This window comes from Balearica regulorum, chromosome 14 (genome assembly GCF_011004875.1).
Source record: "Balearica regulorum gibbericeps isolate bBalReg1 chromosome 14, bBalReg1.pri, whole genome shotgun sequence".
In the NCBI taxonomy this organism is placed as follows: domain Eukaryota; kingdom Metazoa; phylum Chordata; class Aves; order Gruiformes; family Gruidae; genus Balearica; species Balearica regulorum.
In genome coordinates, this window is record NC_046197.1 from 4,085,738 (window position 1) to 4,112,835 (window position 27,098).

The following is a 27,098-nucleotide window of genomic DNA, read 5'->3' on the forward strand; positions in this document are numbered from 1 at the left end:
TACAACCCTGCATGGCTTAGGGACAGGAAGGCAAAGAGAGGTCTGGGTGCACAGCACATCCTTTTAAAATAAACTCTTACCAAATCTGTATCTGTTTCATTATAGTTCCCCCTCAAATACCTCAAGACAGTAGCTTCTAACACTACTTCACTGAGTCCTTGTAAACACATCGGTGTTCTTGGATCCCAGTACCAGAGCTGCTTCAGCCCTAGAAGCTTAGATTACATAGACAAGGCTACATTTTGGTATCTGCTTTGTTGAAGCTACGGTTTTAAAACCAGCTTGTTTTCCAAAACTTGCGTAGCTACTTGGTTAAGTCAATAGGAATTGTTCTAAGAGGTTTAAGGCTGCTAACAAAAGCCAATATTTGCAAAGGAGGAAACATTTTTTACTGGACTCAATTATATTATTGCAGTAGTCAAATTCAATTTAACTTAATTCTCTGCATTTACCTCTCTGTATTAATGCCAAACACTGTGAAATAAGAGGATTTTTAATGCAAGCTGGCCTATGAGAAGATGTTTTAGAGCCACATGTCCATATATCTTTTTTTAATTCTTTGTACTTATGGCATCAAGTTCAGAATTCAGGGCCCAGGAACTGAGCTTGCTTCCCTTTGTCCTCTTACAAACAACCATTGCAAGTAAACTCAGATTTTGCTTCTTGGTTTGCACAATACATGGCATTCCTACAGCAACATTAGCAAGTTCAATTCCTAAAGAGGAACGGATCAGCTTGCAAGTGCTATTTGCGTATACAGTACTAGTAGTTTAGTTTGCTTTGAATTTATCTGACTGCCAAATACTCAGTGCTTTATATATGCACTGGTACTACATAAAAGTATTTGTTGCCAAGAGATTACTATCAACATTTGTCATAAAGAACGTGCTGATGTAATACCTATTTAACTTGCTTAGAAATACCTTTTTATAAAGTAGGATGGAGGGTGAAAGCATGGGCTACATTATAGCACTACTGCAGCCTTACAAAGGGATATCAATGGAAATAGACAAGATACTGACTGCAGAAGTATATACAGATGAAAGCAAGAAAAGCCACAAAGAACTTTATTTACACACCACCAATAAAATTATCTCAAAGATCCAGGTGTCAAAGTTCCAGTCCAATTTGGTAAAGAAAAGTCTAAAGATTAGGCTAAAAATACAAATAATTACAGAAATAAAATAATTAATAGGAAGACTTAACCAGAACGACATCACACCATCTCCTTCAGAAATTCACTTTCTCTTTCAACTCCCCAAGTGACTTCCAAGTCAGACTCCAAGGAGCAAACAGTTGGTTTGATCCAGGAAGATAACCAGACCACTCCAGCAGTTCAGTGTACTGAGCTCATTTATTCAAGCTGTACACAGCTAAGCTTCTGATGGAGCAGTTACAAAGTGCGATAAATACATAAAGAACTAGACTGTCTAAAACCAAAGGATGTTCTACCTTGAAGACAGTATCAGAAGTGGACTCTTGGAAAGTAATTGCTTTGAGATGGGATACAACATTTTGGAAACAGATGTTATAGTGGGGTTTTCCTTCTTACTCTTTTGACCTGAAGTGTACATTGGGGGCCTCTGGGATGAAAAGGGCTCAGACAGCCAGAGTTTAGTTATTTATAGCCTAGTTTATTCCATTCACTTTCAGAACTAACATGTTTCATCTTCATTTAAACCCAGAGAGGACCATTTGACACAAACAAGTTGAGGAAGTCGCTGGCTTTGGCTTATGCAAGGAGGAAAACAAATGCCTCTTTTTTTTTTTTTTTTTTTAAATGGGCCATTTCTCACGTTTTAGGTTTTTTTTTTCCTCATTTTGTCAGTTAACTGATAAAGGGTAGAATGGGGCTGAATTATTGCTGAACAACTGGAGGAGAAAGGTAATAGATGGAAAAGGTAAGTTAAGTACTTCAGCAGACTGGAAGGAAGCATTTCTGTTTACAGGAAAACAGGATTTACTGCATACATCAGAAAGTGCTGATAATTGGCAGGCAAAGAGACTTCTGGCTACTTCACCACTTTATACAGCTTAATGTATCCTGGCTAGAAGGCAAAGAATAGAGATTTGACTAAACTCTTCATCTCTGCCAGATGTGGCCCTTGAAAGTCAAGTTCACAAGCAAGGACACAGAAATCCAATACCTAAACATGTTTTGCTCAACAGGAACATTTTCTGTGTGCGATTTTGCAAGTTTTCTCCATGTCCATGAGCTGGGTACCTCCTGCTTTAATCTAGCAAGGAACCATAAGGGCTGCAAATCTAAAGCTCATTTTATACCACTGCTAGTAGAACCACACGCCTAGCTCTATTTCACACTCATTGCTTAAAAGGTAAAGGGTGTTAACAGTAGTTTGTTCTTTAATAAAGTAAGCACTTATAGGCCTTGCAGCCACAGTGTAATATTTAGTGTTCCTTGAAGTGCATCAGATTTTTTTTCCTTTCAAACTAGAGAACAAAGGCTTTATTAAAAAAAACCCACACATACCCCCACACACCACCACCACCCACCCAACCCCCCCCCCCAAACCACAAAACCAAACCCCCCCATGTTAAACCAAAGGATGTCTTCCCAGCATGTACACCGCTCACTGCGTCATCATCTGCAGCTCCTCACTGGGCTTCTGGGATTATTTTCAGCTAATTTGGAACATTTAAACCAACCCAAATGGTCATGAATTTACCACAAGAAATTCACTTGAGTTTTATAATTTTCAAGTGCAATTCACCAGTTTATTTCATCTTATGAAACACTGTACTTCAGACAGCAGCATGGAACAACTCTAGAGAATATATTAGGTTTTCGAAACATAATGCTAAGTTTTATTTTATTTTCTTCAGTGATAACATTCATCAGATTCTTCACGTGGCATTAAGTACACAAATTATTTTCACATTACCATGAAAATGCGTTTGTGTGGTTTTTAAAATCTACTTTATATAACTCTACATGGAGAGGGTCAGAAATGTCAGCCAAACAGCAGCTTGGAAGAACCAGAATCATATTCACAATAATCTAGAAACTCTTCTTCCTAAGATAAGATATTTAAGAAACACCCTGCAATTTAGACATATGAAATTATTCACCTAAAGAGAGATCAGTTTTTCAAACTTTGCCTGACATCTATCCCTTAGGACCTCTAACAGTGAGCAAAGGATATTAAAATACTTTCAAGTCGTCTTCTCTTGAAAAGGACAGTGTAATTTCTTTAAGCGTAAACCCAAGATTCTTGTACTTGGGAAATATACGTACTTATCAAGCATATTATGCTTTTCTAGGATAGAATTTACAAAACCTCACCACCCAGAAATGACAAGTTAATTTTGCCAAGGGTAGCACTTCTTTTCTAGCAGGACATCAAGTACCAAAACAATAAGGTCAGATCTTGAACTGGTGCACAGAGCTGTACCACTTCACAAGTGCTAGATATCAGACCATAGATTTTTAAATTTAGGAGACCCTCACTTGACAAATCAATGCTCCAATATTGGAATACAAGTGTGCCTCCAATAAGTATCTACATGTCTATGGATCCATAATATCAAGGATTTATTGCTGGAACAGACTTTATAACATAATATCATCCAGCTTTAAGTGCAGCTGTCATGAACACATAGCCCAAGAATAAGTTCATAATTACCAACAAACCACCACTTACTGTAGTTCTCAAGTTTTAAAGACTAGTCTGTATTCAGGTTACTCTCCTTAACACAGAAAAATATTAACTATAAGGTCATTCTCAGATAAATTATTAAAACAAAGAACATAGATGGTCTTCAACTAGCTAAAGGCTGATTTTAGCTGGGCTGAAGGATACTGTGAGCATGCTAGAAATGCCAGGCTTTGCCACTACGCCTGTTTGTTGCTACAGCTATCGACTAGTAATTTTACAGAATTTCTTACAGCTATTTATTATTTATGTAAAACACTGCAAGTACACAGAGCAGATCAAAAACACAGGAAAGACACATTGCATGCCAAATTCATTGTTGGACTAACTCCTCTGAAGATAACAAGCTCACTTACAGGATGAGTTGTTTCCTAAGTCTCAGTCATTAAAAAAAAAAAGTAAAACTCTCACATAGAAGTCTTGAGCAATAAAGTTTACTATAGATTCTAAGACAACTCAGTCAAAAAAACTTATCCTGAAAATTGGTTATAATTCAAGTAGTATGGGGGTTGTGGCTTACTATAGTGTTGCCAGAGATGATGGAATCATCTGGTATTGAGCCATTAAGTGCAAAGCAAATATTTCTGCATAACAGAAAAAGATGGCCTTTTAGAAAATTACCTTTCTTCTGTTTCTGATTTCTTGTAAAGGGATTTACCCCTCAACTTGTAAAATTCAACAGGATTTAGAAAGCCAAGCCAAAACAAGTAAATCCTGAAATGGACATTCTCAAATAATCTTTACAGTTTTATGCATGACAAGGCACTTTTAGTATAGCAACTATAAACAAACAAATAGAAACCACAAGAACTTTTGCTTAAGATTTTGTTCTATAGAAGCTGATCCAGAGCCTCATCCTTGCAAGTGAGGATTACTACGAAACCTCAGGTAACAGAAGAAACAATCTGTTGGTATCCAACCTGCAGATGATGTGCTATGGAAAATCCAAACCAAACCATAACAGAAGACATCAAGTTCATTTCTGCCTCCCACCCCTGCTTTACATATATTGCATCTAAATTTTTTTATGCCTACCTTTGTCACACACCAAGTGCATAGCAAAGCCAGGTAAGTCTAAAGACAGACTAAAACAACTAAGATCCTACAAAAGCATTAAAAAAAAAAAAGCTGAATTAGGCTCTGTAAGACTGGCAGCACACTGAGCGTCTCTGAAAAACGAAGATAGACAGAAGCTTCAAGCAGGCTCCAGCTCTCCATATCCCATCTTTGCTATACAGAATTACTTCCTACAGATCTACATTATCACATCCACATCACCCTTTACGGTCTGATTTGCTGTACACCATCTGAAGCAATTCTTGGCTTAAATAACATTTTCTTGCTTGTGCTATCAGCTGCATGACAGTTAGACACAATACTATTTAATAAGCATTTAAGGCTTAATTCCCCTGTCCCCCAACTTCCTAAAAAACCCCAGAGATCGTTAAAAATAATCTTAGCTATTTGCTCCCTTTTTCTTGCTTTAATAAAATTTATTTGCTTACTATAGATTGTCAAATAAGTTTGTCTAATATTGTCATTTCTTACTCTTATAAAGACAAATGTACAGTTTATCACAGCTGCCTTCAAAAGACAGTCTGTGGTCTTGATGTTTTACCTCTCCATGAAATACTGCAAACATGTTCATAATAGTGATTTTGCAGAAGTAACGTTCATAATGCAAATGTTTCTCCTGTTTTCGTATATTCATGAGAAGCCAGAAATCTCACAAGCAGAATTATTTCTAAGATGAACACAGGGCACAGCAGGAGGTATTACCCCATAAATTCAATGCCAGCCCTTGATCCAAACAGCACTTTTTTCAGTTTCTGAAGGAGTGATTAGCATCGCTACAATTACATGAGTGAGACCTTTTGAAAACTGAAAGGACCCTAGTTATCACAGCTCACCATGCTGCCAATAACAATCACTGCAGCATCCTGAGTTACCACCTCTGCAGTATGGATTACATTTATTCAATGAATCTCAAATTGCTTCTCATGAAACAAGTGATAAAATTCCTTTCAGGGCATCAACATAAACACACAATTCAACAATTGGGGAGCTTGCAAACATTTTCAAAGTCAAGACAAAAACTCCCTGACACGTATGTGTTTCCCTAAAACACATAACCTTAAGAACTACTACTCCCCATATGCATAGGATGTGACAGGTATGGGATTAAAAAAAATCATAAAAATCAATACATCACAGCAAACAGACCTTAAATAGGAAATTGAGAAGTCTATTTCACTTTTTATGCCTCTGTCAGCTTCAAATTTACTTAGCCACACCCCCCCCATCTTATGTTTGGAAAGGCATTTTTCATTTCTGTTGGCCTCCTCTTCAACTGGATCCAGATGGTTTTTATTCAATTTTTATCAAGTCAGTTAGTTTTACCACTTCAAGGTGGTGTGACAACAGCCATATTTTATAGTATTAGGCTAAGCATTTTGATATAGAACATCTGTGTTTATTCCTCTGAAATAATGTGTTTACCAAAATGTAAATGATAACAATCTCTCACACTTTTTATTCCTAGTTTATTCCAAGACCTTCATGCAACTGTTGGCATGTTGATAGACTATCAGAGGCTCATGATAATGAAAGTCATCACTAGCTTTACCGTGCAGTAGTGATACTGCTTTTTCATGGGTAATCATTAAGTGTTGTGAATGTAAAGGCAAAAACCAGACTGTACCTCACTAAGCATTGCTATTTATGATTTCATTATTCTCAAAAAGACAGATAATCTACTATCTATTATCACTAAAGCAGACTCAAACTGCCAAGTAACAGCAGCTCGTATTTGTGAGTAGTTATGTTAAAGTGCGCATATTTCAACAGATAACCTATTCAGATCTCAAGATTTTAAATCTACTCATTTTCTCCTCCAATTCCCCACATCACACAGTAATACAGGGCACATAGGATGACAAGGTTCCCCTGCACTTCCCTAGAGGACACTTAATTGATACCAGAAGCAAGATTACAGGGCCCTCACAGTCCTCTCTTCTGAGCCCCACTGGCACTACTTTACAAATCATGAAAACTGTTGTCTAGTTGTGAACTAGCGGGAAGACAGAAAAAGCACACATTAGGAGCACATATTTTAATGGAATATCACACACACACCCCCAAACATCATCCTCTATTATCATCTTTCCAACTGAATGTGCAAAAACACTGATGTTCCCAGTAGCGTGGTTTTCCCGGGTGCCTATTATTAATTTCATTTGTAGCCAGCACACCTTTCTAATTTAGACTGGATAATGTACATGATACTATTGTGAATTGTTGCTTTAATTACAAAGCACTATGCAACACATTCACCTGAGGCATACAACATTTTCGTAATAAAATCCACAGATAAGGCTATATATATATATAAAGTGGCATTTATACCAAAACTCTGAAGGTATAGACCAAAAAAAACCCAGAACATGTCACCCTCAGGAGCAGATCCTGTGGAAATACAGCCAATTCACAGACATTTTTTAAATCTGTATTTGTGTGATGAAGGGCAACACCTTTATTGCAAGGTCTGAAAACATCACAGAACTATTTCAGGCAAAGTACTGCATTACTTACATTACATTCAGGTGAGTTCCTATGTAAGTAAAGCTGGATCCACAGACACAAAGAGGTAATGCAATTCTCTGGATCCTTACCTTGAAGTCCACTCCTGCTAGTCACCCTGTGCCCAGGCATCCAGTGGATATTTTGAAAGTGTAATAGTCAGAACCCCATAAAGAAGAGGAAAATAGCCCAGCCTCATTAACAGGAAAGCTGCAAGAGTGGTAGAAAGAGGCAGAGCAGTCCCACATAGTCAGTGCAATCAATCACACACGCGTTCCAGATCTGCACCACTGCTATATAATCGTCTCTATGAACTGGAGCAGCTTCATCAGAACAGCTCCACCCAAAGCCCTGAAGGATGGTCACCCCTACCTGCCCTAATTCCATGGCTTTGGCTGTTGACACAGGTAAAGCTTTTTGGGAATCAGATTTGAACTGGGGTACTAACAATCTTTGTTTGGAGTGCACATGATTTTCCTCACACTTACCAGCAGCTTTGGCACATCTTTTCATAGCTAGAAGATGAAGGAAGCAGTCCAGTTAAGCATTTGAGAGCTTCCACATCATCTACTATTCTTCTAGTTTTAGCCTTCTACATGCTTCATAGCCCAAATTAGGAAAGCAGTTTCAGCATAAGACGGTTGCTTTTCCAGTGAGTCAAACACACAGTCGTGTGAACTCCCTTCACAATGGATGTGTTTGCCCGTTACGTCTTCCATTACTCAGTTTAAATGTGAATCTTGCTGAAATAATACAGAAACAAACATCTAGTTGAAGGTGCCACTCAAAATTTCAAAGGCAGGCAAGTTAAACACTTGTTCTTTTCTAGATTTTTAAATGCTTGGTACAATTTTCAGGTTGCGATAGACTAAAACTGTATTAACTTCTGCTAGATGCAATTAAGTAAATTATATAACAAGGTTTTATTTTTATACTCTCAAAACTCTCTTTTGGCTTTACAAGATGAGCACCTCATCAAGCCTGTGGTAGCAGTTTCTCTCTCACTCTAATGTAAGGCTACTGCACCAGGTCTACCATTTATAAAAGAAAGCATTAATCACTCTTATTTTAAGCCTCAGACTACTTTACTTCTAGTTATCAGCTTTAAGTGTACTCCACCCACGTGCCCTGCAAGCCAAATATTGTGAAACAGTCATTACAAAGAATGAAATTAGAAGTTAAAGCCAGCTGAGAAGTGAAAGTCAAATTATATATGCATGCTATTGGTTTTTAGTAAAGCTGTGCAAATGTGGAAGAAGTTGGCCATGAATATTCATTCCAATCACATCATGAGCTTAAATGCTGCCATAGGTAAAACATTCCCATGCCTGCTTTCATTACATTACTATTTATGAGCTTTACTAATCATATTAAAACAACAAAAACAAAGGTCCAGTAATAGGAATCCCACAAATACCATCATAAAAGGACAGAATTTCATTTGCATCCCTAACAATGGGATTCCTGCTCAAGAAACCAGTTAGTTTTCCCAGGCACCCAGCATGTTTACCAGAAAGACCAGTGCATGTTTTGTTGCCAGCAGCAAGGTGATCAACATTTGAAAACACTCTACAGACCACAAATAATTAATAAAAATACATACAGAATATAGCCCAAAACAGAATTGACTTGCCTCTCAAGACTAGTTTCTGAGCACAGAAGAGATAGACAAGTGTTACCTTATTATCACCCTTGAATATTGTGCTATTGGAGATAAAACAACATCTTAAAATTACAATTCATATGCTAATTTAAGATAATTTTAGGATTATTTAATACATGCTACTACCCACTAACATCAAGTCATCTTCAAAAGTTATCCATTTACACTTAAGTGCATTCATTAGGTGGATAGCAATAGGGTCGATTAGGTCAAAATACACTGTGGCATGTTCATTTTCCACCATTTTAAATGGCAAAACCTGCGTGACAAATTAGCATATCAATTAACATAACCATGCTGTAGCTCTATTGATATAAGTGCCTTAGCCCATTTGACAGCAGAATAATTCCTGTCTAGCCCACTAGTTATGGAAAGAAAAGAAAAACCCAAAACAAACAGAAAACAAACCACCAAAACCAACCAAAAATCCCACATACACAATAGGATACCAAACTGTCGTAAGTTGTTCTAATGCTATAGAACCTGATCATTTTAAAAAAGCAATAAAGTAGTTTTTTATTAGAGAATCTGCAGATTAATCCATCAGTTATGCAAAAAAAAATAATTTCTATACATATTTTCTCTAGAGAAGCTGTGTATTCCTGTAGTCGTGAATACAGACCTGGACAGTTAAATTGATGAACCTCATATTTTTCAAACCTGTTCAGAGTAGAAATATTGCAGATGTTATACCTAATATCATTAGCTTAGATGCTAGAAGAGAAGATGGTTTTCCCACTGATATGATATCCAACTATTCCCAAGATTCTATAATATTCCTGGCTATCAGATACGACATAATATACATGCGTATTGGGGAAAAAAAAAAAAAAAAAAAAATAGTTCCTGAATAGTTTCTCAGAAGGGAAGAAAATATTTTCTTGTTGGGGCTACACCATTGCACACAATTAAGTTCTTAATAAATTTCTAGCACACATGGAGACATATGTTTGCAGTAGTATTATTTTCTATAAGCAGAGGTTTATAAAGAGTTTTAAAAAGAAGATTAGAGTACTACCACTTCTTCTCACTCTCAGTTCTTAAAATCCATCTTGCTCCTGATGAAAGATAGAAGTGGAATGCATGTACATATATCAGGTTGCTCAAGTAGTGCAGCATTTGTGGAAGAGATAGATTTATTAGCAGTTCATTTTTCATAGACATACAAATGTGTAACATGCCAAACAGCTGTACTTTGCTTAGTGGCTCAAAGATGCAAAGGATTCATCAATATGAAGATAATATAACTAGATATACTGGTGTTTTAAAAAGCAAAACAAAAACATAGACACACCATACAAGAGTTTCTACCAGCCATGCAATGAAATTGGAGAGCTTCACTAGGTGGAGTTGGGATCATGTACTGAACTGTGAAGCTTCAGGAGTTGTGGACTCTTCTATAAGATGCACAGCAGAGACAGTTAATCTGCCCCTTATAGTGGCTGCACCTCTCTAACTGGGGCTTTACACCAACATTTTATGTACAGAAACCCTCACTTTTCAGGACCATTTGGAAAACATGGACAAGCTCTAACCCCACTCTGTAAAAGCACATCATTCACCTGGCTTCTGTAACCACTTTCCTCATTAAAGAGCATTTAAAACATTCAGAAAAGTATGAAACAGAGAACTGACACATAAGAGCTTTTACAAGAGCCCTCTCAATCACAGCTTCTCTAAATTTGAAGGCAGTAGCCAGAATTCAAGTGGTGAAGGTGGACTACACAGCAGCAGGACAATCAAAATATCTTTTTCTATGTCACACAGGTACAGGAACCCTGGTATCACTTGAACAACTGCAATGAACCTTACTGTGTCTTCAGGGCATCTAGCAACATCCACCCTACCCTTGCATTTTTGGAGGCTGGAGTCAGGAAGACAAACCTAATGCAGTAGCAGTATACTTCAAAGGAACAAGATTAACTTCCACTGAGAGGAGACAGAGCCCGAATATGACTAAAAGGCATCATGCACTTTCGTTACCATCTCACATAACATCTCAGAAGGCTAGCTGTAATTTGAATTCACGAAGAAGCAGCAAGACAGACAGCATTGCTGTAAAACACTCAGAATAGTTTTCTTTTGTAGTGGGGGAAGCTGTGGGGAGAGCAAGGTGTTTGAAGACTTTATCACTGCAGTGGAACAGATAATTAGGCAATTAAAACTATGAAAAGTGGACAAATTACCAGTTCCAGATGAATTGCACCACACAACAGAGATGGGAGAAGCAAGAAAACAGAAATGAGAGCCTTCGGCAAGCATTTTAATAGCACAACTAAAAGAGGGGCAGCTCAAGAATAAAGGTGAAGGAGTAGTTAATTTGCAGAGGCTTATCCGCTTTTGCAAAGGAACATTTTGAAGGAGTTGGTCCCTAAAATAATCTTGCTTTTCTTGTGTTGATAATTAGAACACATTAATAGAAATCCAAGAGGTCTCATTCCAGGTTCATTTTTGGTCACTCAGCAAGGCCCTCCTGTACTAGGGTTTTAATGACATCAGCAATATCTTCACACACACAGGCTTGTTGTTTAACCATTCTGCTCAATAGGAACCCCCCAAACAAACTCATTCTTACTACCCCTAATTGCTCCCAGGGCACAGAGGATGAACTACCATTTCACATACCACAGCAGAGGTAACAGGAAAGAACACCCAAACCTCTCACAAAACCTTTTTTTTTTTTTCTCTCCTCTCCCCCAATGAGGTAACTTTGGTGAAGGCAATGCTGCTCACACACTGTCCATCACCATGCTAACTTGCTTCCAGGAGCCTTTTCTGGACTCTTCCCTGCAAGTGCTGGACCCCCATCCAAGCCATGAAGGAGAATAAGGGAGTTATTCTGCTCCCACTAGCTGTAAAGGGGCACACGTCTCCAGGCACATCTTCTTTCACATACAGCAGCAGAGTCTTCTGCTCTGTTACTAAGGTTTTCCAAATAAGAACAGACTAAGAGGGCAGCTGGCAAAATTTGCTAGTCCAGCTCTACAGAAATACCAGCTATGAACTTCTTGGCTTACAACCTCGTAGATTTGCTGCAGATTTAAATCAGAACATACCCACCAGGCTGGTGATCACACAGTGGCATCAGGCATGCCTATCCCTTACTGCCGACTGCAAGCAGAGGCTGCTCTCTCATCACACCCTGTTGCAAAAGGGCAGGCCACATAGCTGCGGTTCAGTCTCATTTTATTATCATAAATAATCAAAGGGAATGAAAAATGCTATTATTAAGACAAGCAGAAGCCATAGAACACAGCTAAGGGTTACATCTCATTGGACTGTGGAATATTTCCCACTGCAATAACCCTCAGAAAGATGGAAGGATAAGAGAATGAATCTTGTGCCTCACAAAGGATTTTCCTTGTAAAAAGTGTTTAAGTAAAGATTAAAAAAAAAAAATTAAACAGTTTGAAGGAAATGAGGCAGGAGTGAGATGAAGAACACAGGGATATTGCTTGAATATTCAAGAGCACATATAGAGTGTAAGTTAAAAATCCCATAACAACAGCAATATACAACAGTTTCTATTTCTTGGCTTTACATGCCAGTAAAAGAAATAATAAACAAGAAGCTCCAGTACAAACATACAAACTTTGACACATTTTTTTTTTTTTTACATCAACCCTCCTGAGCAAGATTTCTAATAATTTTCTTTCTAGTTATGAGTTTCATAGGTAATGATATGGAAACATGTATTTTAATTATAGCAGGTCTTTGATATATACACAAACTCATTTACATGATTTATTCCTTCCTGAATCTGGTTCTTCCAGTTCAAAACACAAGCAGCTGAGTAGGAAAAAAAAAGTTTATCAGAGTTTCAAATTCTTTGAATCCCAGGAAGTCACTCTTATCTAATCCAAGCAGCTTGAAATGAGACATTGCCATAGGAAAGCTGTGGGTAAAATTATATGATACCATTGCATTGGCTGCAAAGACAACGATAGCACAACATTGGCATCTTTCAGAAGAAAGGGGGGGGGAGCATGGGGAAGTAAGCAAGCTTTGGACATTTTATACTCCCCGTTCTAGCTCTCTGTACAGTGCTATTCTACTGTCAGACCAAAATGTTGATGTAACCCTTTGCCAAAGCAAGGCAAGCAGTAGAAGCACAAGGACTGCTTGACAACTCCCCATTAGACCAACTGCTCTGCATGAGCACGTAGTGAAACACTACCAGAACACAGGTTTCCACTTGTCTTAAAGGGAGCTCAAGCTAACAGCACAAAGTTTATCGTTGATCACTTGTGAATATAGCAGTGTACATCTATGTTCCATTATCTCCTGAAAAAAGCACAAATACAGTACACCAAATACACCACACTGACATGCTATAGAGGAAGAGGTCTTCCAGACAGCATCCTATCACTACTTTCTCTTTCCTGCCATGATAAGTAATTTCTTTTGCTATATTTTCTTCCGTGAATTTCTCTTTTGTTTTTAATATTAAAGATACATCTTGGCATTAATCATGAATTACAACCATCACCTGACAGGTCTTTTCTGTGACAGACTTTTACAAGTTTAATCTTTCCTTCTGCTGGTGTTTGACAGTATATAGATGACAGGGAGGACAAAAAAGTGGAAAAAGAACACATACAAGAAGATGCAATCTTAATTTTAAAAACAATCAATTTGTCCGGTATTCTTAATGTGAAACAGACATTTTCTTGTGCAGATTTCTTTTGAAAGCCAGTAAGGTTAATATGAGAAATCTGTCTTAGAACTATATTTCTTTTCTAGAGAGACAGATTTAATAAGTTTCCCTAGTTTCTACAAAAGGAAGCTACACTTAACAGGTCTTAGCACTTTCACATTTGCTATTTTAGAAGTCATCTCAGCCTGCTTCCGTTTATCCTAAGAAACAACGTAAACATTAAAATTCATGCAGGAGCACATGTGCTCCTGACAGCCAACAGAGCCACACACCTCAAAGGATTCTAAACTTATCTGAAAAATAAATGCTTCTATTTTGCTCCTTGACTATAAACACCTTAATAAAGCTTCAGACTTCGTATTTTTAAAAAACCCAACCACATCATAACAGAGACTCTTCAGTCTTATACAAATCTCTCCACTAATAATTTCATCTGAACTGAATTATTAATTCCAAAAAATCACACCACCTCCAATCAAACGCACACAAAACTTGGAAAAGTCTGATCATCACCTAAACATTGTCCACATTTCAACAGGCAAACACCAGTCAGGCATAACATTGTTTACTATAGTCTGGAGCTCCCAAGCAGATCACTAATACTCATTTAATCAGCTGCCATAGGTGGTGCTGAGAAGTATCACTATGAAAGGAACAACCAGCAAAAATAAGGTAACAACTTACCTCAGTGCACATTCACAGGAAGTACTAGATTTACAAAGAATAGAGGATTTGTTTTGTTTACTGTTTGATTTTAGTTAAGAGGACAGCATAAATATGTTTGGCACTGTTCCACCCGTGCACGGGAAGGCACACAGCATGCAAGTGACAAGCAAAACGTAGATAAACAATAGGTACACAAATGCATGTGATAAGCAGCGACCTAGATTTTGAATCAAGGTACACACATGCTTCAAACAAGCAGAAACACTGAAGTAGACAATGACACAGAGAAGTACTAATTACTGACAGCTACAAAATCTTTAAATTTTTGAAGCTACACAATTGCTTTCAGAAACACATCTCTGAAGACACTGAAATAGCCTGCTACAGTTGTGGGCTATGGCAAATAGACAGACACAGGTTACAAACTACATAAGTTATAAACAATTACATAAGGCTTTACAGCACAGCTCCAGTCTTCACAGCACACAGCGACTTCTTTCAGAGCAACCAATTCCCAGAATTAAACCAGAACACCTCTGAAACTCTTATCACAAGCCTCCTTAAAGGCTGCAAAACTCACCCCACAAGGCTAACAGCACAGCATAGTATGAATTAAAATGTCTTCTCTTACCTTTGCTGAGAGTGCCTGTGATGAGCTTAAAAATAGTCTGAGCAAATTTGACAATCCCATGCTTGCACCTCTTTGAACAGCCGCTCATGGTTCAAGCGGGTAGAAAGGTTCTTCTTTCTTACAAAGTCCAGGAATAACAAAAAAAAAAAAAAAAAAAAAGCGAGTCCTTTACAAAGTTGAGATGTCAGTTTGTGCAATGCACAAAACTCTGCTCTCGTACGCTGAGCCCCAGCCTCTGCGCTGAGGTTTGCCTCTCCGGCGCTACTCAGAAAGATTGCAGAGGAGAAATTCGCACCTCCTTTTTATTAAAGGTATAGCTCTCCCCTTCAGCCTCTCGGCTGTGATTGCACACACATGCCGCGATGCCCTGATGGAAGTTGCTAAGCACAGGCCACCACCTCAGCCAGGCAGGGAAGGAGGAGGGGTTTGCTTCACCAGGCTTCGCAGGCTGCCGCGCCGGGCACTGGTAATGCAGCAATTAATGCTGGAGTCACAGGGTGGTGACTGCTGCAAACAAAAGAAGCTGCCGTTTGAAGACCGTTTTCTTGGGGCTCTTTTCCAGCTGATTTCAATTAAGTTGTCAATTTTACTCTCATCAGGCCCAAGGGAACCAGAAAATAACACTTTTTTGATTCTGCCAACACTGTACTCACGCTTTGCCTGAAGAAGGCTGGAGTATTCCTTCGTAAAACCTGTTAGAAGTAGGAAAGCAAAGCTGCGCCTAGAAAGAGTATCTTTTCTTTTAATTTCACCAGCTTAGATGCATCAGGTGTTTATTTGCTCAATGCATCTGTCGGCCTTCAAGAACCCACGGGGCTTGTGCTCACACCTCTGTGCAGCACAGCGCTGTTTCAGACCTGTACTTTTTGAACAACATCTCACGTTGTGCTCACCCGATGCTCACAAGGCTCCCTCTTACTGTACTGTGAGTTTATCCCCTAGCAACAGCCACAGCTCTGATTTCTCCAGTTCAGTCAATTATTTCTGCGTGCCTGGAATACTTTGAATAAAGCAGCGACGTCGAGGTGCCTCAGAGCTTCTGACCCCACCTGAGCACTGGATAGAGTCAGGCATCTTTAATTCCTGCTGAAGTCCTCTCAGATGTTTTTTAACAAGCCCCAAAATGCAGCACTTGCTTGTTCCGGGGTGAGTTACAAAGCAGATTACCTCAGGTTTCTGCTCACACCCAGCTGCCGCTCGTTAGATGACTTGATCGGCCCCCTCTCTCACAAAGCCCCCTGGAGCCAGCCGTCACCGAGCAGCAACAGCTGAGTCCTCTGCCCTCACTGAGAAACAAGCGCAACAAACAGCTTTTCACTTCAGGTAACAAGGATAATCCCCTTCACTCGCTAAACTGCTTTACAGAAGAACTTACACCCCTCTACAGGCAAAATTCGGGGCTGTCTGTCCCTCCCGGCTGGAAGCGTCATCCTCTTCCTCCCCTCAGACTGCCACCCCGCGCCGCCCTCCTCCTCCTCCTCCTCTTCCCCTCAGGCGGGCGCCGCCGCGCGCGCGCCGCTCACTTCCTCCTCAGGCCGGGAGCCGCGGAGCACTGCCCGGAGAGGCTTCGCGCCGCCTCCTTTTACCTCAGAAAAAGGTACTTGGGCACGTAAAAAGAAACGTACGGACAAATTGACTTGGGTGGCGGTCACCGTGAAGCTCGTGCCTGGGCTGTCACTGAGCCATCAGGCATCAAATGTTTTGCTGCCCACTGACTTCCACCGAGTTGCCTCTAGCCTTAAGACCTAACACTCAATTTCAGGTTTTTTTCAGATTTAATTGTCCTCAGCTGAAAACTTCCAAAAAACCATCAAAGGAAACTGTAATAAACATATAAAGGTTTGTTCATAAAACGAAGGAATAAAGGGGTTAAGTAAAATAACAGGAACTCAGAAGGCAGAACTGAAAGAAAAAAAAAAAAAACAACCCTGACAATTATGTTCAGATAAAGAACAAAAAGAAACCTGCAAAGTGGCTAATTCCAGAGCAATATAGCTAGCTTGCAGGCCTTTTGTTGAGCAATATAGCTGGCCTAAGTGTAACAAATGTAATGGCCCAATATGGAAGTTTACCTATAGGTCAAGGACTCAGCTGCGAGGAAGAGGAGCACACCCCCCCCCCCCCCCCCCCACGACCACCGGAGGGCAGATCAGGACCACCTAGCAACAGGCCGCGCAGACGCAGAGTACAACGAGCAACTGGAACTAAGACGACTATAAGAACTCTGGGAGGGAAGGCGCGAGTCGTTGGCGGGAGCAGAGACTTCCCCGGCTGCCCAGCGCTGTTTTGCCTGCTGTTGCTTGCTTTAATTAGTCAAATTAACTTAATTGGCAAGGACTTTGGCTCTTTATTGCCCCTAACCTATAACAATTTGGTGCCGTGACTCGGATCGGGAAATCTGGTGGGGAAACCCAGTAGTGGGGAGGTGCCCCGCTGTAAAGCGGCCCCGCTCCGAGCTACTCACTCGGACCCCGACCGACGAACCCTAAATTCGACAGCAAGCAAAAGAAAGCCGGCAACCCCGTAATCTTTGTGCACGAAGCCCCGAACGAAGACGCAGGACGCGTAAGTATAGGCCGGAGCACCGTTCCGTTGGGGTTGGGTTTCCCGGAGTGTGCTGAGACGTCCGATTGCGGACAAAGTGAGTGCGGACCCCGAAGTACTGCGGTTCCCATATCCCGCGAGGGGCTGCGCCAGGAACAGGGGGCAGCGCATCTGTGTGCGTACGAAGGTGCTCCGGAAGATGGGACACGGGAAAAGCAAGCCCCTTGATCCCATGGGGGGGGAGCCCCAGGTAAAGCTCCCACCGATTCCACCCGACAGTCCGTTAGGACTAATGATAACTTATTGGGATAATTTTCCCTCTAGGAAGGGAAAGGACAAAGTAAAAATGATTCACTATTGTATGGAAGCATGGGGTGGAAAGCAGATTAGAGGAGACAACCTCTATTGGCCTCTGTATGGGGCCTTTGAGGATTGGATCTGTCAAGCCTTAAATATTTATGTAAACTCAAAAGAACCTTTTAATTTGGAAGAAAGTGAGTATGCTGCACTGTGGATAGTGGGCGAAACCAGAATTAAGTTATTCGCCCTTAATACAAAAGAGAAAAAGAAAAAGACCTGGTCAGGAGAAGAGATATCAGGAACACCCCTGCCGTATGTCCCACCTCCTCCACCCCCGGCACCTTTACCACCGCCTAATCCTACGGCCCCTATAAGGGACCACTATGAGGAGTCGGACTCCGATTCCGAGACTCCAGGGCCAGCCCGCCCAACGACCAGAAGTCAGACAAAAAGAAGGCAGGAGGAGTCAAACCTTTTTCCCCTTAGAGAAGTAGGCATGGGAATGCTCCCTAATCCCAATGCTAACCAGCCAGGACAGCCACTTCAAATCCTAGGCATAGGATTCGTGGTAGTCCCCTTAAATTCTGGGGATGTCAGAGAATTTAAGAAAGAAATGGGACGTCTCTTGGAAGACCCCTTGGGTGTGGCAGAACGGGTAGATCAATTTTTGGGACCAAATATCTATACGTGGGATGAAATGCAATCCATCCTGAGTATTTTGTTTACGGTGGAAGAAAGGCGAATGATTAGAACAGCTGGTATGAGAATCTGGGACAATGAACATCAGGCAGGTCCCATGGCAGACGTTAAATGGCCTCTGCAACGTCCCAATTGGGACAATCAGAATCCCCAACATCGAGACCACATGGCGGACTTAAGGTCCATTATCATCCAGGGGATCAGAGAATCTGTCCCGAGAGGACAGAACATACAACAAAGAAAGGATGAGGACCCCACAGATTGGCTAGAGCGCCTTAGAAAGAGCTTCCAACTTTACTCTGGAGTAGATCCTGATTCACCTGTGGGGCAGGTGCTTTTAAAAACCCTATTTGTTGCCAAATCATGGATGGATATTCGAAAGAAGTTAGAAAAGCTGGAGGATTGGCAAGGGAGAGGCTTGGATGAGTTGTTAAGGGAGGCCCAGAAGGTGTATGTACATAGGGAGGATGAAGCTTATAAGAAGCAAGTAAGAATGGTGGTAGCTGCAGTTAGAGAGGGACAAAAAGGGGGACCTCCTTCAAGGAGACCTCCCCCAAGGAGGAATGGAAGGGATTCTGAAGAAGAGAGACCAAGAAGGGACAGAGAAGGGAGGACAGAGAAGGGGGGAGTGGAGTGCTTTTACTGTGGGAAAAGAGGGCACATGAAAAAGGATTGTCGAAGGAGGAAAGCAGATGAGAAGGCATTCCAAGAAGACTAGGGGGGTCAGGGGCTCTATTTGCTGGGGACACAGGAAAAAGCAGAGCCCCTGGTAAAGCTCAAAGTAGGTCCCCAGCAACAAGAAATTGAGTTCCTTGTGGACTCAGGGGCGGAAAGATCTACCGTCCAGACCCTTCCCCAAGGGTGCACAATCTCAAGAGAAAAAGTACAGGTAGTTGGGGCCAAGGGAGAACCCTTTGGAGTACCTGTAATTAAAAATGTATTGTTTGAAACGGACTCCAAAATGGGAATGGGGTCCTTATTACTCGTCTCTGAGGCGGAATACAACTTGCTAGGATGAGACTTAATGGTTGAATTAGGAATTAATCTGGAAGTGGTAGAAAATAAATTAAGAGTTAAGTTGTGTCCTCTCCGAGTAGAGGATGAGGAAAGAATAAACCCTGAAGTATGGTATACCCCTGATACTGTAGGTAGGCTGAACATTGAACCCTTTGAGGTAACTATTAGAAACCCTGAGATTCCCATAAGAATTAAACAATATCCCCTATCAAAAGAGGGGAGGATGGGGCTAAAACCTGAAATTGATAGACTGCTAAGGAAAGGCCTCTTGGAACCTTGTATGTCCCCATTCAACACTCCCATCTTACCCGTAAAAAAACTAGATGGGAACTTCAGGTTGGTACACGATTTAAGAGAAATCAACAAGCAAACCGTCTCTCGGTTCCCAGTAGTGGCCAACGCACACACATTGTTGAGCCAACTGAGCCCGGAATATCAATGGTACTTGGTGATTGATTTAAAGGATGCCTTTTGGGCCTGCCCATTAAAAGAAAATTGCCGGGACTATTTTGCTTTTGAGTGGGAAGACCCAGACACCCATCGAAAATAGCAGCTAAGATGGACCGTACTTCCCCAAGGATTCACGGAATCCCCTAATCTATTTGGCCAAGCCTTGGAGCAAATATTAAGAAATTACCACCCGGGAGAAGGAGTAACCCTCATTCAATATGTAGATGATCTGTTATTAGCAGGAATTGATCAAGAAGCTGTAAGAACTGAGAGTATTAAATTACTGAATTTCCTCAGTCTCCAGGGACTGAAAGTGTCCAAATCTAAACTGCAATTTACTGAGGAGGAGGTGAAATACCTAGGACACTGGATCACTAAGGGTTGTAAGAAATTGGACCCAGAGAGAGTGAATGGCATTTTATCCTTGACAGCTCCCCGAAACAAAAGACAGATAAGGCAGATTTTGGGATTATTGGGGTATTGTCGGCAGTGGATTGAGGATTTTAGCAATAAGGTTAAATTCTTGTATCAAAAGCTGGTGACTGATGGACTAGTCAAATGGAGTGAGGAAGATGATAAAGGATTAGAAGACTTAAAGGAAGACCTAGTAAATGCCCCTGTGTTAAGTCTACCCGATGTAAGAAAACCTTTTTACCTGTTCGTGAACAGTCATGAGGGAACAGCTTATGGGGTACTAACCCAAGAATGGGCTGGGAAGAAAAAGCCTGTGGGATATATTTCAAAATTATTAGACCCCGTTAGTCGGGGATGGCCATCATGCTTACAATCTATAGTGGCTGTCGCTCTCTTGGTAGAGGAAGCAAATAAAATCACTTTTGGAGGGAATTTAAAAGTATATACCCCCCATAACATTCGGGGAATCTTGCAACAAAAGGCAGAGAAATGGATCACAGATGCTCGATTACTAAAGTATGAAAGCATCTTAATACATTCCCCAAAACTGGAAATTGAAACTACTTCCCTCCAAAACCCTGCCCAATTTTTGTATGGAGAGCCGGTAGAGACCCTGACCCATGATTGCATTCGGTGCATAGAACAGCAGACTAAGATTAGAGAAGATTTAGAGGACCAAGAATTGGAAGAAGGTGAAAAGATATATGTGGATGGGTCCTCCCGAGTAATAGAAGGAACCCAAAAATCAGGATATGCTCTAGTTGATGGGAAAACTCTAGAGGTCATTGAATCGGGGCCCCTGAACAAATCTTGGTCCACTCAAGCATGCGAAATATATGCTGTTTTAAGAGCTTTGAAATTGCTTAAAGGAAAACAGGGAACTATTTACACTGATTCGAAATATGCATTTGGGGCGGTACACACCTTTGGAAAAATTTGGGAGGAACGAGGACTAATAAATTCACAGGGAAAAGGATTGATCCACGAGGAGTTAATCAAACAAACTCTTGAAGCTTTAAGAGGACCTACAGAAATAGCAGTAGTACACGTTAAAGGGCACCAGCGAGGAACCACACCACAGATACGGGAAACAATCTAGCTGACAAGGAGGCAAAAAGGGCAGCATTATTGACTCTCTATCAAAGAGACACTGTGGTAAACAAAGGAGTTGAACCCCCGGGAAGGATGCTATTGGCATTCACAGATAAAGAAAAGGAAATACTTAAACAGGAAGGAGCAACTCAAAAGGGAGATAAGTGGTTCTTACCGGATGGCAGAGAAGTCCTGCCAAAGGGGCTAGCCTGGAAAATATTGCAGGAATTACATAATAAAACCCACTCCCACTGGGGAGTACAACCCATGGTAGACCACTTTGCTAACAAGTATGTATGCATGGGGATTTATAATTTGGCTAAGCAACTAATGAGTGCATGCCTGAACTGTCAAAAGGTAAACAAACAACAATTAAGAGAAAAAGTACCTGGAGGAAGAGAAGTAGCTCTCAGACCCTTTGAAAAAGTCCAAACAGATTTTACTGAACTCCCTAAAGTAGGAAGATATCGGTATTTATTAGTAATGGTTGACCACCTCACACACTATGTAGAAGCCATCCCAACTGCCAGGGCCACTGCGCAAGTGGTGATAAAAGCCATTTTAGAACAAATCGTCCCTAGATATGGGATAGTGGGGGTAATTGACTCTGACAGGGGACCACACTTCACCTCTAAAGTTATCAAAGAAGCCCTAATCCCTATGGGAACCAAGTGGGAATACCATACCCCATATCACCCCCAAAGCTCTGGAATGGTTGAAAGGATGAACGGGGAAATAAAGAAACAATTGACAAAATTAATGCTAGCCGTGTAGAGAACCTATGAACTCTGTGAAGGTAATCCAAGAAAGCCATAATGGAAAACTAGCAGGGTATGAGCACCCCCTTGCGGATGATTTTTGGGTATATTGTGGAAATCAAGATTGTAAATGTTATCCTTTTGTATGTTTTATTTGTAAAGTTTGCCAAGAACGGTGGTGGACCCATTGCCATAGAGGGAGGCCTCCTAGGGGAATATGTGATGCATGTTATGACTTTGAAAGGGAATGTACTAGAATAGCTCTAAAATTGGGGAAAGAAACTGGAGAACTGCCAAAGGAATCCTATCAGTGGTGGGAAATCTTTATTAAAGGAATTAATCCTGAAAATTACTGTTACCATCTAAACGAACCAGCTCCGCTGGTAGTCCAAATTATTAAAGGGTGCTGCCGAAGAGCCCTGAAGGGAATCCGGTGTGACTCACCATTGGTGAAAGATAGGAACTGGAACTCGTATGTCAAACGAGAAAAGGGGCGTATCGACGGACCTCCTGAAGAATACCCCTGCTGCCGAGAAGATGGTACACCCCGCGGCTTGAAGCACCCGAGTCGGCGGGCGAGGCAGAGAGGTAAGAAATCGTGGAGGCGGGAACCAATCGAATGGGATAATGCAGCGATGCTGCAAGAATTGCCCCAAGGATTCTAAGTCCCCTGTAAAACCCGGAAAATCCCCACAACAAGATACAAAAGGCAGACACCCTTGGGAAATACAAAGGATTAGCATCATGATACCCAATTGGCGGGGACCCTATCCTTTTTGGCAAACTATTAGCTGTGTGCTTTTAACCATTTGCTCTATTGCCAATGGAGAATATGAACATCAACCTTTTAGTTGGACTTTAAGTAGATGGGAAGACTCTAAAATTCTTAAAATCAATGTTACTGCAGGAGCTCCTTTCTTTAAAGTGACTAATTGTGAGCTAATGGGTCAAGACTGTAAACCACACAACCTACGCCGCTTCGGGTGGAATTCTAAAGCTACCTATTGGTGCCCCAGTTCAAACCCAGGATAAATATCTCAAGGTTACCTGGGAACCACATGGATGCAACCCACCCAGTTATGCCCGATCTGGTAACGTATGGAAAAGAGGAGACTGTATATCTCTAGCGGTCTTAATTCTGGAACCCCAAGACCCTGGATGGTTAGTAGGACGAACCTGGGGGGTAAGATATTGGCGACCTGGAACCGATAGCAGATGCCTAATACTCATTAGAAAACAATCAGTTATGAATGATCCACTGCCAGTGGGCCCTAACAAAGTCTTAACTGATGAGGAAAATACACCTGAAGTAAATGTAACTCCTGTTACACCCGAAGTAAATGTAACTCTTGTGATTCAAAATGATTCTCTAGATTTTGGGAACAAGACTTTTATGCCCCCCAGTCCTGAACCTCCACAAAATGCCCTTTGGAAGCTTATGCAGGCTACTTATCAGCTTTTGAATGTAACCAAACCTAACCTGGCTAACCGTTGCTGGCTTTGTTTTACGATTAAACCTCCTTTTTATGAAGCAGTAGGGATATCAGAAAACCCCAAACGAGTTAGTGGAAGCAACCCAGCTGAGTGCAACTGGAAGGATCCTAAAACCCCAGGTATAACCCTAACATCGGTTACAGGGCAAGGTAAATGTATTGGAACCGTTCCCCCACACCAACAACATTTCCCAAGTGACCCAGAGGTAAGAGAAACACTCGCTTTAAGCCATCGAGAACTACTACGTTTTAATGAACAAAATGTGGAAAAGAAAAAGGGGGGGTTGTAATAAACATATAAAGGTTTGTTCATAAAACGAAGGAATAAAGGGGTTAAGTAAAATAACAGGAACTCAGAAGGCAGAACTGAAAGAAAAAAAAAAAAACAAACCCCTGACAATTATGTTCAGATAAAGAACAAAAAGAAACCTGCAAAGTGGCTAATTCCAGAGCAATATAGCTAGCTTGCAGGCCTTTTGTTGAGCAATATAGCTGGCTTAAGTGTAACAAATGTAATGGCCCAATATGGAAGTTTACCTATAGGTCAAGGACTCAGCTGCGAGGAAGAGGAGCCCACCCCCCCCCCCCCCCCACGACCACCGGAGGGCAGATCAGGACCACCTAGCAACAGGCCGCGCAGACGCAGAGTACAACGAGCAACCGGAACTAAGACGACTATAAGAACTCTGGGGTCTGGGAGAGAAGGCGGGAGCTGTTGGCAGGAGCAGAGACTTCCCCGGCTGCCCAGCGCTGTTTTGCCTGCTGTTGCTTGCTTTAATAAATCAAATTAACTTAATTGGCAAGGACTTTGGCTCTTTATTGCCCCTAACCTATAACAGAAACGTTCTGTAGAAAGCAGGTACAAGCTCAGGAAGATGGCTGACCCTGGCCAGCAGACATGGGGAGAAGCCTCCAGGGCTGCCACCAGCCCTGCACAGATATCGCCAGCCTCTCTCTTGGGGTTGTGCTGCTACACAACCTTTCAGATAATTTTTTCTGTAAGTTTCTGATAAATCTTTGCTTTTTCCTATATCATGCTCCACAGGGCCCAAGTCAGCCAGCCAAGTGCTCAGACACTGCCCTTTGCCTCCCTCTCCTCAGGGCACTGCAAGCAGAGGAGAGGAGCAGGCAGGTTCCTGCTGCCTCCAAATCCTCCCCAACTGGATTTTGGCAAATACCCAAAGGCCTTGTGGTTCCTGACACCATCACCTCCACACAGCTCACATCCTTTATTATATATAGTATGACTTTTCCATTTCACAGATTATTACACTTATAAGGATCCTCAGTCCAAGGTCATGAATGCAAAACTGAGGCAGAGATGAAAAACATTCTTAAACATTGTTAGAAACATATGGCCAAATAGAGAGTGGTGCACAAGTTTCAGGTTTAAAACGGTATTTCTGCCCCCTACACCAGAGATTTCCAACCAGTAAGGTAATGAGGTCAGGGTGGTGTGAAGATGGAGGGGAGGAAAAGGCAGCAGCAAGGCCTGGGTTGAAAAAACCAAGAGTCACTTTTCTCTAAACCATTCTTGGCTTGATAATCTTGGCTGACTACACAAAATGAAGGGTAGATTTGTGAAGAGTGCAGTGCTAAGTAACTCCTTCATGAAGCCATCTCCAAGGGTGTCCTTTATTCCCAGAGATCCAATTCAAAGCTAGAAATGTGATTCTTCAAAAGAAAAAAATAAATTGTAATAAGGCAGTAAAATGTCAATAGGGAAATCAAGGAGTCAGCAGGTTGTTCATTAGTATATCTCTGTATCAAAGGTTTGCAGCATACTTAATTGCTTTTATATATATACACACCCCTCATGATATAATTTGAGAGGGGGAAAATGTAGGACAATGGACATAACAAGTGCTAGAGGCTGTATTAAAGGAAGTTATGGAAACTGAGAGGTCTTACATAGTGGGAGAAGGAAACTGTGTCATATCCCAGACAGCACTTTAAGCCTTCCTGGCACTCATGTTTCACTCTGAGAATGCGATTTCTTCACAGACAGCCATTTGCCTCTTTTGGCCCACACCACACAAGGAAAAATTTGTCAAGAAGAACAAAATGTAGAGAAGTGTACAGGGAATGGATCATCTTAACCACAGGGTTGTATGAAAGATGCAGCAGGTTCAGTAGCGTGGTGGAGATTTGTATCCCTATAGCTTAGGAAAAGCTGGAGTTAGCCAGTCTTCCAGCAGAAATTTCAGTAGCCGAAAGGCTCTCTGAATGTAGCACCCAACACTGATAATCCTAAAAAAATACTTGGACATATTTAGTATTTGTAGTAAAGTCATTCTTGAAGTTCCAGCACGCCATTGTGCTAGGTGCAGCACAAACCTAGGGAAAAAAGAAAAAAAAAAGATGGTTCCTATTAAAAAATATTGAAGACAAAACAAGAAACAAGGTTTGAAGGCAGGAAGAAGACAGTTTTATAGATGTTTCTCAGCTGCAAGGGCCAGTATAACAAAGCACAGAGCTGCTTACTTGAAGTTCAGCCTGTTGGAAAATCAGGACTGGCTATAACTGTTTTGAGGTAGGAATCAACACTCAAAGAACGAATGAGTCTGCATAGAAGATACTCATCATGAAGGGCCTCAAATTACTCACTGCTGTTATCAGTGGGAAAGTACAAAGGCAGCTTATTCTGGTTGGAGGCAAGTGTAGACAGTATTCAGTAAATGACCAAACATCTGAGAAACAAAGGTATTATGTGCCTGTTTCAGCTTTTTTATAATGGCCATTTCAGACAATAAGATGAGTATAGACAGTATTTCTGTATACTACTGCATATTAAATTTCTGTAGATTACTAGAAGAATAAGGCAGTCAGTCAAAGGTAGAAAAGCATACAAAAGTAAGATTATTCAAAAGAAAGGTTGTGATGTAGGTGAAAGTATTTTTCCCTGAAGGCTTTGCTATAATAAACTCCAAAATAATACAGAGTATGCCCTCTAATTTTACATGGCTTTTAGGCTTGCTTAATAAGGGACTACAGTAGTTACACAGCATTCAGGAGGATAACGGGTTCACTTACACCCAGGCTTAGTTTAATTTGCTGCATGTAAAATCTGAGAACACTATATAACAAGTTAATTGTCATCCCAGCTATAAAAGTGCATTGTAGGAGATGATTGTTCTTTCCTAATTTGCCATTCAGGATCACAGTGTGGGTGGGTGAGAGGTGAAAATATTCTGAGCATGTAAGACCCACATGAGCTAAGTTCAACCAGGGGGTCAGCCAGTACAGTTTCCACTGACATCAAAGACAGTTAAACCTATTTGCATCCGGAGAAAGTTTAATCACTTAACTTGAAACCACACAGCAAATGCTCAAGAATAATCTCTGGAATAGGTATGAACAAACAGACTGTGAACTTGGATGCCCTGCTTTCTTACAGCCCTTTCCAGCATAAAGGGAACATCCCTATTTTTCTGTGGGTACATTAGGTTTGGAAAGAGCAA

The 27,098-nt window shown here is 41.1% G+C and overlaps 1 protein-coding gene across 2 annotated transcripts in view; it reads right to left on the reverse strand.

The window, feature by feature from the left end:
- The window catches only part of KCNIP1 (potassium voltage-gated channel interacting protein 1), a 443,945-nt gene extending 428,557 nt beyond the window's left edge, over window positions 1-15,388 (reverse strand). The window contains exon 1 of one of the 2 annotated variants that reach the window (XM_075766508.1): window positions 14,871-15,388. In XM_075766508.1, the coding sequence (XP_075622623.1) occupies window positions 14,871-14,958 (88 nt within the window). In that variant the 5' untranslated portion in view covers window positions 14,959-15,388. The remainder of the gene's footprint in view (window positions 1-14,870) is intronic. The other variant, XM_075766514.1, reaches the window with a different exon arrangement.
- Window positions 15,389-27,098: the final 11,710 nt, after the last annotated feature.